Source organism: Bubalus kerabau, chromosome 18 (genome assembly GCF_029407905.1).
Source record: "Bubalus kerabau isolate K-KA32 ecotype Philippines breed swamp buffalo chromosome 18, PCC_UOA_SB_1v2, whole genome shotgun sequence".
Lineage (NCBI taxonomy): Eukaryota > Metazoa > Chordata > Mammalia > Artiodactyla > Bovidae > Bubalus > Bubalus kerabau.
Window position 1 is genome coordinate 11849919 of NC_073641.1, and position 14564 is coordinate 11864482.

The window sequence follows — 14564 nt, forward strand, 5'->3', positions numbered from 1 at the left end:
ATGTTGAGCACCACGCCTCCCGAACTCAGCCAATGAGGGACAGAGATGCAGCCTCGCGAGGCCGGTCTGTTCCCGAGCCCTTGAGCATTGCGAATCGCAGGACGGAGCTGCGGAGCCGCGGCTGAATTTCTTTGCTTGTCTGGGAGCTTCTTCTACGTGCTGTTTTCTTCTTCCCCTACTGCTAGAAAGGGTATTCCGGGACTTGAAAAAGCTTATTCTTATATGAGATCTGGAAACCGAACAGGCTTATAAAACTGTCCTAAGAAATTAAACTCTTTAAAGGCGATAACCATCCGTTCAACAAATATTTCTTCAGTGTCCCCTATCAGGTGCTCTTTTGGAGCTGGGGATACACTGGAGAACAGGCCAAACGTACCCTTTTATAAAGCGGAGAGAACATAAATTTAAAATTCTGGTAGTGATAAAGTACATCCTAGAAGTACGATTATAACGTACTTCTAAAACCTAGCCTGTAACAAGTCAGCTCAGTTCAGCCGCTCAGTTGTGTCCGACTCTGCGACCCTATGGTCCCTGTCCATCACCCAGAGCTTGTTCCAATTCATGTGCATCGAGTCGGTGATGCCATCCAACCACCTCATCCTCTGTCTTCCCCTTCTCCTGCCCTCAATCTTTCCCAGCATCAGGGTGTTTTCCAATGAGTCAGTTCTTCACATCAGGTGGCCAAAGTATTGTAGCTTCAGCTTCAGCATCAGTCTTTCTAATGAATATTCAGGACTGATTTCCTATAGGATGGACTGGTTGGATCTCCTTCCAGTCCAAGGTTCTCTCAAGAGTCTTCTCCAACACCACAGTTGAAAAGCATCAATTCTTCAGCACTCAGCTTTCTTTAAGGTCCAACTCTCACATCCATACATGACTACTGGAAAAACCATAGCTTTGACTGGACGGAACTTTGTTGGCAAAATAAGGCAAAGTTGCCTATAACAGATCTGAGTGAAAAAGTGAAAAAGCTAGCTTAAAACTCAATGATAGGGCCTACATGGGATCTCATTGTTAAAAATGGCTCGCAAATAAAATATAAAGTCACAGTGACCCATGAAACTGACCACATTGCTCAAGTGACATCCAGTTTTAGCCGCTGGCACTCTTTGCCAAGACTAAGTGACCACCCTACCATTGAACACCTTTGGCTTTCTCAAGACTACCGACTGCCAAATTCCATCTGCAGACTAAAGATCAACTAACCACCCCCTGAGGGGACCCAGTTTCCCGCCTGGAGGGTGTAAGAGGGACCCACCAGAAGGGAAGGGGCTGGTTCTTCTCAAGGGCCAGTCACTCTCTTGTTTCCCTTTAATAAACTTCCTTTTCTTTGCCTGGCTGTCCAGTTCATTTTCTTTTTCTCCACACTCGCCTTACATTCAACATTCAAAAAAAACTAAGATCATGGCTGGCATCCAGTACTATCACTTCATGGCAAATAAATGGGGGAAAAATGGAAACAGTGACAGATTTTATTTTCTTGGGCTCTAAAATCACTGTGGATGGTGACTGAAGCCATGAAATTAAAAGATGCTTGCTCCTTGGAAGAAAAGGTATGACAAACCTAGACAGCATGTTAAAAAGCAAAGCCATCACTCTGCTGACAAAGGTCAATCTAGTCAAAACTGGTTTTTCCAATAGTCATGTACAGATGCTAAAGTTGGATCATAAAGAAGGCTGAGCACCAAAGAACTTTCAAACTGTGGTGCTGGAGAACACTCTTGAGAGTCCCTTGGACAGCAAGGAGATCAAACCAGTTAATCCTAAAGGAAATCAAACCTGATTCATTGGAAGGACTGATACTGAAGCTCCAATATTTTGGCCACCTGATGTGAAGAGCTGACTCATTGGAAAAGACCTGATGCTGTGAAAGATTGAGGGCAGAAGGAGAAGGGGAAGACAGAGGATGAGATGGTTGGATGGCATCACTGACTCAATGGATGAGTTTGAGCAAACTCCAGGAAACAGAGGACAGGGAAGCCTGATGTGCTGCAGTCCATGGGGTTGCAGAGTCAGACACAACTGAGTGGCTGAGAAACAACAACAACAATCTGAGCTTCCTCACAATTTCTCACACACTGGAAATGAGAAAAAAATTATCTTCCTTAGTCCACTTAGTCTTAGATTTGAGATAATTTTTGTACACAATGTTAGCTTCATTCTTTGGTATGTAGATATCCAGTTTTCCCAACATCTTTTGTCGTAAAGACTGTCCATTCTTCATTAGTCTTGGCACGCTTGTCAGAAATTATTTCATACGCAGTGGATTATCTCTGACTTTGTATTACATTCTAGGTCCTCTATGTCTGTATTTTATGTTAAAACCACAATTTTTTTTTTTTTACTGTAGCTTTGCAATAAGTTTTGAAATCATTAAATGTAAGTCTTCTGGCTTTATTCTTGTTCAAGATTTATTTGACTATCTGAGATCCCTTAGATTCCATATTAACTTTAGAGGTATATTTTTCTATTTCTGTCAAAAAAAAAATCTCAGAATTTTGATAGGGACTGCACTGAATCTATTGATCACACTGGGTAGCACTGACATCTTAACAGTATTAAAGTCTGCCAATCTATGAAAATGGGATGTTTCCATTTATTTATGTCTTCTTTAATCTCTTTTAGCACTGTTTTTTAGTTTTCATTGTGCAAGTCTTTCACCTCCTTGGTTAATTTCTATTTGTTTATTTTTGAGGCTACTGTAAATGGAGTTACTTTTGTAATTTCCTTTTCAGTTTGTACATTATTCGCACATAGAAATGCAACTTTTAAAAATATTTGGCTGCATCGTGCTTAGTTGTGGCACGCGGGGTCTTTTGTCCCAGCGTGCAGGGCTCCTGGGCTCTTCCTTGTGGTGCATGAGCTTCTCTAGTTGTGGCGCACAGGCTCCAGAGTAGTTGCAAGCCTGGGCTTAGTTGCCCCCACAGCATGTGGGGTCTTAGTTCCCTGACCAGGAATCAAATTCATACCCCCTGCAGTGGAAGCACAGAGTCCTAACCACTGGACTGCCAGGGAACTCCCTAATGAGAAATTATTAAAAGGATGGGAAAACAAGGTTTTAAAGAGATAAGATACTCTGTTACCCTTTAAATTTATTAAATAAATGAGAAGTTGGCAAATGTTTCCCAGGAGCATTAAATTTTATTACTTAAAATTTTACTTTATTCTGCTTATCTTATTATAAGTGAGTTTCATTTATTTATTTGACGGCACCAGGTCCTAGTTGCAGCACACAGGATCTTCTATCTTCGTTAGGGCATATAGGATTTTTGGTTGCAGCGCTCAGGATTTTTGGTTGTGGTATGTGGGATCTAGCTCCCTGATCAAGGATGGAACCCAAGCCCCCTGTGGCGGGAGCTAGGAGTCTTAGCCACTAGACCGCCAGGGAAGTCCCAATAACTGAGTTTCTAAGTCTGTTTTCTAAGAACAAATAGCATTCATATATATATATATATATTTTTTAAAAGGCTTGCTTTAATAGCTCCAAAGGCTAGGTAAGACTGTGAATGGATGTATAGAAAATACATTTCCTAACATCTTTTCTTTTTGGCCTTGCCACATGGCCTTAACAGTGAACTTTCACAGAGTCACAACCACTGGACTGCCTCATTTGCTAAAATCTTAATTGCAATACAAAAATCAACTGTTTCTCTAAGTTCCAGCAATAAACATACAAATAAAAATAGGCATTTAAAAATACCATTTGTAAACACGTCAAAGAACATCAAGTACTTAGAAAAATAAATCTAGGTTTTTACACACGAGAAATAAAAACGTGTCTACCAAAAGATTTATAGAAGAATATTTATACTAGCTTTATTCAAGAGGTAAAATTCAGAAACAATCAGTAGGAAAATGGATAGACAATTACAGTATATTCATATGTGGAACAGGCATAAAATGGAATACAACTTAGCAACAACAGGGAGCTGCTAACACACTACAAAATTAGTGAGTCCCAAAAACATGTTGAGCAAGAGTAACCAGATACAAAGGAATACATAATATAAAGTTCAAGATCAGGCGGAAGTAACCTGGGTGGGTGGCAGTGGGGAAAGGGCTTAAAGGAACTTCCTGGGAAGATGAAAACATTGTCTGTTTTGCTGAAACTCCAATACGCTGGCCATCTCATGCAAAGAGTTGACTCATTGGAAAAGACTCTGATGCTGGGAGAAATTGGGGGCAGGAGGAGGAGGGGACAACAGAGGATGAGATGGCTGGATGGCATCACTGACTCGATGGACGTGAGTTTGGGTAAACTCCGGGAGTTGGTGATGGACAGGGAGGCCCGGCGTGCTGTGGTTCATGGGGTCACAAAGAGTCAGACACGACTGAGCGATTGAACTGAACTGAACTGAATACAGCTGTATACATTGTCAGTATTCAAACTGAATACTTAAGATCTATGTACTTTATTAAATGCAAATTATGCCCTAAAAATGTTCATTGGAAAAAACTGTTGATTCAAAATTATGAACTAAGTCAAAGGAGAACTCAGATTTTGACTTAATTGTGCACATTTGTTAGTCTGAAGCATCGACTTTTGGCCTTCTCTCTATGGGTTTTGTGACCAACAAAGTCACTTCTAGGATGTTCAAGCTGGTTAGAAAAGGCAGAGGAACCAGAGATCAAATTGCCAACATCTGCTGGATCATTGAAAAATCAACAGAGTACCAAAAAGAAAGAAAGTGAAGTTGCTCAGTCGTACCCAACTCTTTGCGACCCCATGGACAGTAGCCTGCACCAAGCTCCTCCGTCCATGAGATTTTCAAGGCAAGAGTACTGGAGTGGGTTGCCATTTCCTTCTCTAGGGAATCTTCCCAACCCAGGGATCGAACCCAGGTCTCTCGCATTGTAGACAGACAATTTACTGCCAGAGAGTTCCAGAAAAACATCTATTTCTGCTTTATTGACTATGCCAAAGCCTTTGACTGTCTGGATCACAACACACTGTGGAAAATTCTGAAAGAGATGGGACTACCAGACCACCTGACCTGCCTCTTGAGAAACCTGTATGCAGGTCAGGAAGCAACAGTTAGAACTGGACATGGAACAAAAGACTGGTTCCAAACAGGAAAAGGAGTACATCAAGGCTGTATATTGTCACCCTGCTTATTTAAGTTATATGCAGACTATAATGAGAAATGCTGGGCTGGAAGAAGCACAAGCTGGAATCAAGATTGCCAGGAGAAAATCAGTAACTTCAGATATGCAGATGACACCACCCTTATGGCAGAAAGTGAAGAGAAACTAAAAAGCCTCTTGAAAGTGAAAGAGAAGAGTGAAAAAGTTGGCTTAAAGCTCAACATTCAGAAAATGAAAATCATGGCATCCGGTCCCATCACTTCATGGGAAATAGATGGGAAACAGTGGAAACAGTGGCAGACTTTATTTTTGGGGGCTCCAAAATCACTGCAGACGGTGACTGCAGCCATGAAATTAAAAGACGCTTACTCCTTGGAAGGAAAGTTATGACCAACCTAGATAGCATATTGAAAAGCAGAGACATTACTTTGCCAACAAAGGTCTGTCTAGTCAAGGCTATGGTTTTTCCTGTGGTCGTGTATAGATGTGAAAGTTGGACTGTGAAGAAAGCTGAGTGCCGAAGAATTGATGCTTTTGAACTGTGGTGTTGGAGAAGACTCTTGAGTCCCTTGACTGCAAGGAGATCCAACCAGTCCATTCTGAAGGAGATCAGCCCTGGGATTTCTTTGGAAGGACTGATCCTAAAGCTGAAACTCCAGTACTTTGGCCACCTCATGCGAAGAGTTGACTCACTGGAAAATACCCTGATGCTGGGAGGAATTGGGGGCAGGAGGAGAAGGGGATGACAGAGGATGAGATGGCTGGATGGCATCACCAACTTGATGGACATGAGTTTGAGTGAACTCTGGGAGTTGGTGATGGACAAGGAGGCCTGGTGTGGTGTGCTGCAATTCATGGGGTCACAAAGAGTCGGACACGACCGAGCGACTGAACTGAATTGAACAGACTGAAAGGAGATTTAAAAATCTGATTTATAGGAATTTCAGGTAGCAAACAGTGAAGATGGAAGAGAGAAATTATCAAAGTAATAATGCAAGAACTTTTGCCAGAAGGGAAGGAAATGGGTTTCCATATTAGAAGGCCCATGACATGTGGGGGCAGAAAGCAATGGGGGTCACACATTATCGTGCACAATGGTGGTGGTGCAGTTGTTAAGCTTTATGTGACTCTTTTAGGACCCAGGGACTAGCCCACTAGGCTCCTCTGTCCATAGGATTTTCCAGGCAAGAATACTGGAATGGGTAGCCATTTCGTTCTCTAGGCGATCTTCCTGACCCAGGCACTGAACCCGAGTCTCCTGCTTGGAAGGCAGATTCTGTATCACTGAGCCACAGGGAAGCCCACTATGCAGAGAACCAGGGTCAGAAAACATGTAAGCAGTGCCCACATTCAAAGGATAGGGAATCAGAATAGCAGCAGGCTTTTTTAAACACTAAAGACCAGAATATAATCAGAGGATGATTCTGAAATGAAGCCAAAACTATTTTCAAATTACTCAAGAATTCCACATAGAGCCCAACTAAGTGAGAGAATAGAAAAAAGAAACTCTCAGACATGTAAAGTTTCAAGTTACAGTATCATCTACATACCCTTCTGCAGTAAATAGGGGAAGATATCCTTCTCCGAATCAAATCAAGAAAAACAAAGACATGGGCTCCAGAAATAGGGAGTCCAAACCACAAAAGAAGGGTAGTGGACTCACAAGAGAAGACCCAGCATGGCAACTGTGCTGCACATGGAGACCTGTGAAGACTCAGTTGAGATGAAAGCAGGAAGGAAGATTTTCATAAGTTTTCCAGGAGTGGGGTGGCAGGGGGGTGGGGGAGGAGGGGGAAGAAGAAGGAAATAATTTATCTGACAACTTGACCATGTCGAAAAGTATAAACTTATATATAAAGTATAAACAGACTTGCTGGAGGGTACGGAAGGTTAAGCTACAGGTTCAAAAACAAACCCAAAGCAAATTAAAAAGTGAAATAATTCTTAACTCCAAGAAAAACAAGGAGCTGTACCAGAAAGGAAATGTCATCTAAGTTCATCAGGTGGTAGAGCAGTGAATAATTTCCATTAATACCATACAAATACTGAATATGAAAACCCAAATTGTGATTAACATATTGGGAGAAAGCAGGAAAAGAGTGGGGAGGAGTTTTAAGAAAATAAAAAATCCTTTTATACCAGACAAAAAGTTTAAAAGTCTGGTCAGACAATGTCAGAAGTCTAGGTTTATATCCATAACTGAAGTTTCCCATTTGCCTTTCTCTCCAGGAAAAAAAAAAAAAAGTAAAAGAGATTGAGTTCTTTTATCTAAAACTTCATTGCATGAGGAGCAAATAAACAAAAAAGTAAGCAACTTTTCATATGTCCCAATATGTGGGGAAAATCTATTCTTTACTCTTGCAAAATCAAAATAATACCCTTCATAGCATAAATGAAAGAAAAAATTAACTCTTCCAATTATACCATATCTTTGTGGAAGTATAAACTGTACTTCTAAGACTATTTTTCGTTCACTAACACATTAATATCTTTATTGTCATTTGAAAAAAAGGACACAACAAATAATATAAAATAACTTTTATTTACATAATTTACATCTACAGAATATAACTGCTTTCTTTAGAACAAGAAAATTTACAATGACAGGTATTGCTTTTTGTCAAAGACTTCTTTAAGCAAGATAATATACATGGTGACCTATATTTCAAAAAACATGGTGGTAAGCAGTGGATATCATATTTTTATCTGTGCCTCAATCATTTACCAACAATTAGGCTTTTAAGTCATCATGTTGATCACTTGCTAAGATAAAAGTGTTCAGGAGGAAAAGACAAGAAAAAAATAAAGACCTTTAATCATATCTCTTTGAAAATTTATAAAATACAAATTCTTCACATGATCTTTATATGAGTCAGATTAAACACAGGTGTGAACAAGTCTTTCCCCCTTGTAAGGTAAATACACTGATTTTCTTTTTCTAAGAGTAGTTTTAAGGATATAACAGTAGGAGAATTTAGCTGACTTGATTCTCTAATGCAATGAATGCCCAAAGATAAAATTATCCTTTATACAGTAAGAAGTTACATCTTCCACAAAATTGACTCATTGTAGATGAACAAGAGACAGATGATAACACATTTAAAGTGATATTAAACAAGGGATAAAATCATAGTTTAGCTATGACAACCTAACACCTAAACTAACATGAACTAAAGAAACTTTTTCAGAATGAGACTTTTAAAATGTATAAAAATGGCATTTAAAATAGCAATGTGATTTACGACCATGGTTTTTGTAACATATTAATCACATGAAATAAATAAATGCGCATCTATAGAGAATTTCCTTCTAAATCCTCCTTTATGACAAAAAAGTTTAAACTGTAAATTTCACTATAAGGCAATGAATAAGAAATGTTCTAATATCAATTGTTTTAATAATTTAGGATTACTGTTATACTTGCCAAGCCAAATCCAGTTTTACTAGTGAACCTGAAAACTGGTCACCATTTTTTGTAATTTTCAATTTACAAACATAATTAGACATTAGAATATCTTCCCAACTGAAATACTGATTTCATAATGCAATCAACAGTTTTCTTTGTTAGGCACAACTCATAATTTCTGGGACAAATATCTCATAGGTAATGACATCAGCACCTTAAGGTAAGAAAACTACTGTCTAATATAAGGGTCAATCCATCTATGCCCATCATGTAAGTATTGTCTGTGGCTGTTTTCATACTGAAATGGCAGAGTTGAGTAGTTACCACAGAAGGCATCTGGCCCACGGATTCGAAAATATTTTTGCAGAAAATGTTTCTGATTCCTGATCCAAGGTATTATCAACCCAGAGGGCTTTTCATATAAAAGAATAATTCTGTTTTTTCAGAAGTTTAATTTGAACCACAAAGATTTGCTTGGGTGGATAAAGGAATTACCTATGTAAATCACAAAATCTCAAAATTTAAACCCAACCCATAAATTCATATTGATGATAATCACTGACTTGATAAACGCTTATTGTTATCTTATTTTCTGTTTTTAACATCTCAATTATGTTCTGTCCGTAAAGACCTACATACTTAGGTCCTTAAGGAGAATTTAATGGGGGAAAGAAAACAAGAAATTGTTTTTTATAAAAGGAATGTGTGTATGTGAGCATATGTTTATGTAATGGAGACTGAGTTTTGTATGGAAATTTGCCTCATAAATAAGGTTAAGGTTTTTTTTTCCCATACAAATCCTGAGATTATCTAAGAAATAAGAAAAACAAAAAATTCACAGTACAAAGTCAATATACTGAACTATGAGAAAAAAATGTATTCAAACATATATACTATTCAAATACTTTAGTTATATCACTTTAAATATCTTTAAAATTAAAGCGGGAAAGGAGACAAACATAAATTTGTTAATGCCTTCTTTACCCATAATCTCAGGGGTAAAAAATTAAAACTGAATATTCTTTTAAATAAAAAATTTAAAAATAAATAAGCTTTTTGATGTTTTATCTTTATAAATAGTAAGTTTAAATACTAGTTCTTCAATTAGGACTAATGTTACATCAATATGAATTAGAAAAATACACATTTTTCAGTCAAATAGATGATAATAGAAAAGTTTTTAACAGTTACCATACTAAACTGGAGTTTCACAATTTCCTTTCATATATTTTGAGGCAAATGAAAAGGCTTTCACCTTACTAAAAAACAAAAATTAAAAAAACACCCAAACCCCCCAAAATCCTAAAACAAAAACAAAAACCCTATGCAAACATAAAAAAACCTTCACAAAAGGTTCGCTAAACGTTAAATACAATCCACTTCCAAATACATCAGCACTGTGACTCACACAGACATTACCCACAGCATTCGAGGATGTTCATGTGTGTTCAATAGAGAAAGAGTCAAAATGTAAACAAGACCTGTTATTTCTGTCTGGGAAAGCAGTCTTAACTGGTTGTTATTTCCAAAATGCTGAGCCAATCAGAATGAAAAGGACCCCAGCAATGGTTTTCACTGATTCAAATCAAGCTGAATAAATACTCAAAATCAACCTAAAGAAAAACTGCCAGTGATGCTTCTTTCTAAATACTGTTTTGTTGATATAACTGATTCTGGAAATCCTAGACTTGAAAATAAAAAAGGCGATTTTCTATTCTGTTTCATCCACTTCAATAAAGATATCGTTAAAGAAATACTCAGAGACTGTGGTTGGCTCCTCTTCAGGCACCCGGTTTTGGCCACCTTTACATTCTCCTTTCGGTAAGCGACGATTATGAGAAACCTAAAAAGATAATAAAATTAAGTATGCAGTATAACATTTATATTGATAGTGGTAGTCTAAAATGATACCTGTGTGAAAAGCAATATAGCAATAAGTACTCACTCACTCAGTCTCTCAGCAATGTATGACTCTTTGCGACCCCACGGACTGTAGCCTACCAGGCTCCATTGTCCATGAAATTTTCCAGGCAAGAATATTGGAGCGGGTTGCCATTTCCTACTCAGGGGATCTTCCTGACCCAGGAATAGAACCTGTGTCTCCTGCACTGGCAGGCAGATTCTTTATCACTATAAGAGCTTTAAATATGTTTATACCCACTGACCCAATAATTTAATTTCTGTGCTGTTATATTAAGGAAATAATCCTAAACATAGTAAGAGATAACCTTTGCAGCATTAGTTATAATAATAAAATCAACAAATATACAATACTAGACATAACTAGATTAACTGTAATGTACACGTTTATTACTTCAAATTTCTGTGAAAAAAATTAATAACATAGAAAATATAACACTATTAAATCTAAATGAAAACATTTTAATGACCAAAATAGGACCCATGAAACAGAATGGTACATAAGGAAATACCACAAAATCAAAGCAATTCTATCAAAAATTAGCATACTTATAAATCTAGAAAAATTAAGACGGCATGGTACTGGTACAGGAACAGACATGCCTATCAGTGAAATAGACTAGAAATATCCCTAACACATATGGATGGAAATTTAGTCCTGATAAAAGTGTTATTTCAAAAAAAAATTGAGAAAAGGTGGATAATCCAATAAATAATATTGGACAACTGTGTAACTATCTCACAAAAAGGAAATCCGACCTATTATACTTCACCATTACAAGTTCTAGATGGATCAATAAACTTAAATGTAAAAACATTTTTAAAAATCGACTATAGGGGCTTCCCTGGTGGCTCAGTAGTAGAGAATCCACCTGCCAGTGCAGGAGACACAGGTTCAATCCCTGGTCCAGTGAGATCCTACATGCTGTGAGACAACTAAGCCTGTATGCCACAACCACTGAGCCCAAACACCACAACAACCAAAGCCCATGCACTCTAAGCCCGTGCCCTGCAACAAGAGCTCACCACAGTGAGAGGCCCGCACGCCACAACTAGAGAGCAGCCCCTGCTTGCCGCAGCCAGAGAAAACCCTGTGCAGCAACAAAGGTTCAGCCTAGCCAAAAACACAATTGAGTTTTAAAACAATCTACTGTAAAATACCATAGGAAAATGGTTTATAATCTTAGGGTGGGGGAGAGAGTGTGAAGGAATGACATAAAAGCCAGAAATCATAGCAGATTGATAAATTCATATACATAAAAATAAAAAATACCTGCATGGCACAAACCACCCTATACAAAATCAAAAGATAAATGCCACAGAGGGACAAAAAACTGCAACCTATACCACAGACACATGTGTTCATTAAATCTATGAAGAAGATAAAAAATGAATAACAATAATATACTATTGGGAGGGGAAAGGCTCTCGCATACATTGCTGTTATGAACTGAAACTGATACAATCCCTACGGAGGATAATCAGGCAGTGTCTGTCAAAAGAACAATCATTTCTTTAGACCAGCAATTCAATTTCTAGGAATTTAACCTAAAATGTGAAAAATGGTCTATTTATATATGAGTTTTACTATACTGTTTGAAATAGCAAACAATTAGGAGTAACTTAAATGCCTGTGTGAGACCAGTATCGCTCTATGGTACCCCCAAACAATGCAATATTACAGAATCATTAAAAACAATTAGGGCACTTATTCCTGAAAAAAAAAAAAAAAGGAAAATTTATGTCCACACAAAAAGTTGCATGCAGAAGCTCACAGCTTTATTTATAATAACAAACTCTGAAAACCACTAGATGTCCTTTGGTGGGTAAATGGATAAAGAAAGCTGGCACATCCATACCAGGAAATACTATCCAGCAATAAAAAGGAATAAACTACTGATACGTAAAACCATCTGGATGAATCCCAAAGCCATGATTCCATTTATAAAACATTCTTGGGATGACACACTTTTTAAAAAAGAAATATACAATTATTTTACTTATTTATTTGGCTGCACCCAGTCTGAGTTATCAGAGAAGGCAATGGCACCCCACTCCAGTACTCTTGCCTGGAAAATCCCATGGACGGAGGAGGCTGGTAGGCTGCAGTCCATGGGGTCGCTAGGAGTCGGACACGACTGAGCAACTTCACTTTTACTTTTCACTTTTATGCACAGGAGAAGGAAATGGCAACCCACTCCAGTGTTCTTGCCTGGAGAATCCCAGGGACAGGGGAGCCTGGTGGGCTGCCGTCTCTGGGGTCGCAAAGAGTCGGACACAACTGAAGCGACTTAGCAGCAGAAGCAGTAGCAGCAGTCTGAGTTACGGCACACAGGATCTTCAGTTGCAGCATGTGAACTCTTAATTGTGCCACGTGGGATCTAGGTCCCTGACCAGGGATCGCACCAGGACCCCCAGCATTGGAAGCACAGAGTCTTAGCCACTGGACCACCAGGTAAGTCCCAAAAAGACACATTTACTGGAAACCAGGTTACCAGAAAATAAGGAGACAGTGGGGGTGGCAGGGAAGTGGGTGTGTCTATAAAAGGGCTAAACAAAAGATCCCTCTAGTGACAGAACTTTCTGTATCTTGACTATCGTAATGTCAGTATAGCGGCTGTGATACTGGAGGAGAGTTTCATAAGATGTTACCACTGGGGAGAACTGAGTGAAGGATAGATGAGATCCCTCCATATGGTTGTTTATAACTCCATGATAATCTATAATTATCTCAAAATAAAAAGTTAATAATTCAATTTTTTTTAAAGAGAGCAAAGGACTCCCCTGGTGGTCCAGTGGCTGGGATTCTGCTCCCAATGCAGGGGCCCAGGTCTGATCCCTGGTCAGGGAATTAGTTCCTACATGCTACAACTAAGAGTTGGCATGCTACAACTAAAGATCTCACGTGCTGCAACAAAGATCTGGTGCAGCCAAATATATACATAAGTAAAAATAATTTTTTTTTTTTTTAAAAAGAGAGCAATAGAGAGAAGGAAGCCTTTTATCTACTGTTTTGTAATGTCTCCAAGCCACACTGCTACACGTGAAAAGCAAAGAAGAGGTGACATGCCATTATTTATGTAAAAAAAGAAGAAAAATGTTTATATTTGTGTATATTAAAAAGTCTCTGGAAAAGTAGACCAAAATCTGATAATACGACATACCTGCAGAAAGGAGGAACTACAAAGCTAAAGGACAGATGTGGGAAACATTTTACTATAAACTCTCTTTTGTAGGTTATGCATTTTAAAACATGTGGAATATGTTAGTCAAAAAAACAAAGCAGCAAGTTGAGGATAATATTTAGATTAAATCCTCGCCTCACACTATATACTAACGTCAATAACCATGAATAAAGTTTTAAAACTGATTATTCAAAATTTTATACCTGTGGAGAAAAACTTTTAATCATAAAAGTAATTTAATAACTTACAAAGAAACGAGTAATAGATTTAACTAAACATTTAAAAGTTATGTGTAACAAAATTTTAAAAAGCAAATAAAATTGGAAAAAATACTTGTAGTAAAGAGCTAAAAGGTATGTGGCTTATTTACATGCATAAAGAACTCATACAAAAGAAAACTACTGGGATTCCAAAAGCTATAAATCAGCAAACAAAAACAACACAGCAATTTAAAAAAAGACAGAAACAGAATCTAGTAAATACAAGGGGGAAAAAAAACAACTCACTAATAACTGAAGAAATGCAAATTTTAAAAGTGAAATGACAGGAGTCCCTGGTGGTCCAGTGGTTAAGAATCTGCCCGCCAATGCAGGGGACGTGGGTTCAATCCCTGGTCTGGGAAGATCCTAAATGCCTTGGGGCAACTAAGCCCATGTGTCACAACTACTGAGCCAACGCTCTGGAGCCCGGGCTCCACAGCAAGAGGGGCCCACACACGGCAACCACAGAGTAGCCCCTGCCCGCCTCCAAGAGAAAGCTCTCACACTGCAGCAAAGACTCAGCAGAGCCAGAAACAAATACATACATAATTTTTAGAAAATGAAATTAATTTCCACTCCTCCACCACTATATTAAATAAGAAAAACAAGTGTATTTTGAAAAGTAACATCTCAGGCTGGTAAGGATGGGACCAAACCAGCACGGTTACACTTGGTAATTACTATTCTCCAAAGTAATTTGGCAACAAT

General features: G+C 38.2%; 1 protein-coding gene across 2 annotated transcripts in view; it reads right to left on the reverse strand.

Moving 5' to 3' along the window:
- Positions 1-7608: 7608 nt before the first annotated feature.
- BDP1 (B double prime 1, subunit of RNA polymerase III transcription initiation factor IIIB) overlaps positions 7609-14564 on the reverse strand; it is an 83757-nt gene continuing 76801 nt past the window's right edge. For both annotated transcript variants that reach the window (XM_055555017.1, XM_055555018.1), the window contains exon 39: positions 7609-10334. In XM_055555017.1, the coding sequence (XP_055410992.1) occupies positions 10203-10334 (132 nt within the window). In that variant the 3' untranslated portion in view covers positions 7609-10202. The remainder of the gene's footprint in view (positions 10335-14564) is intronic.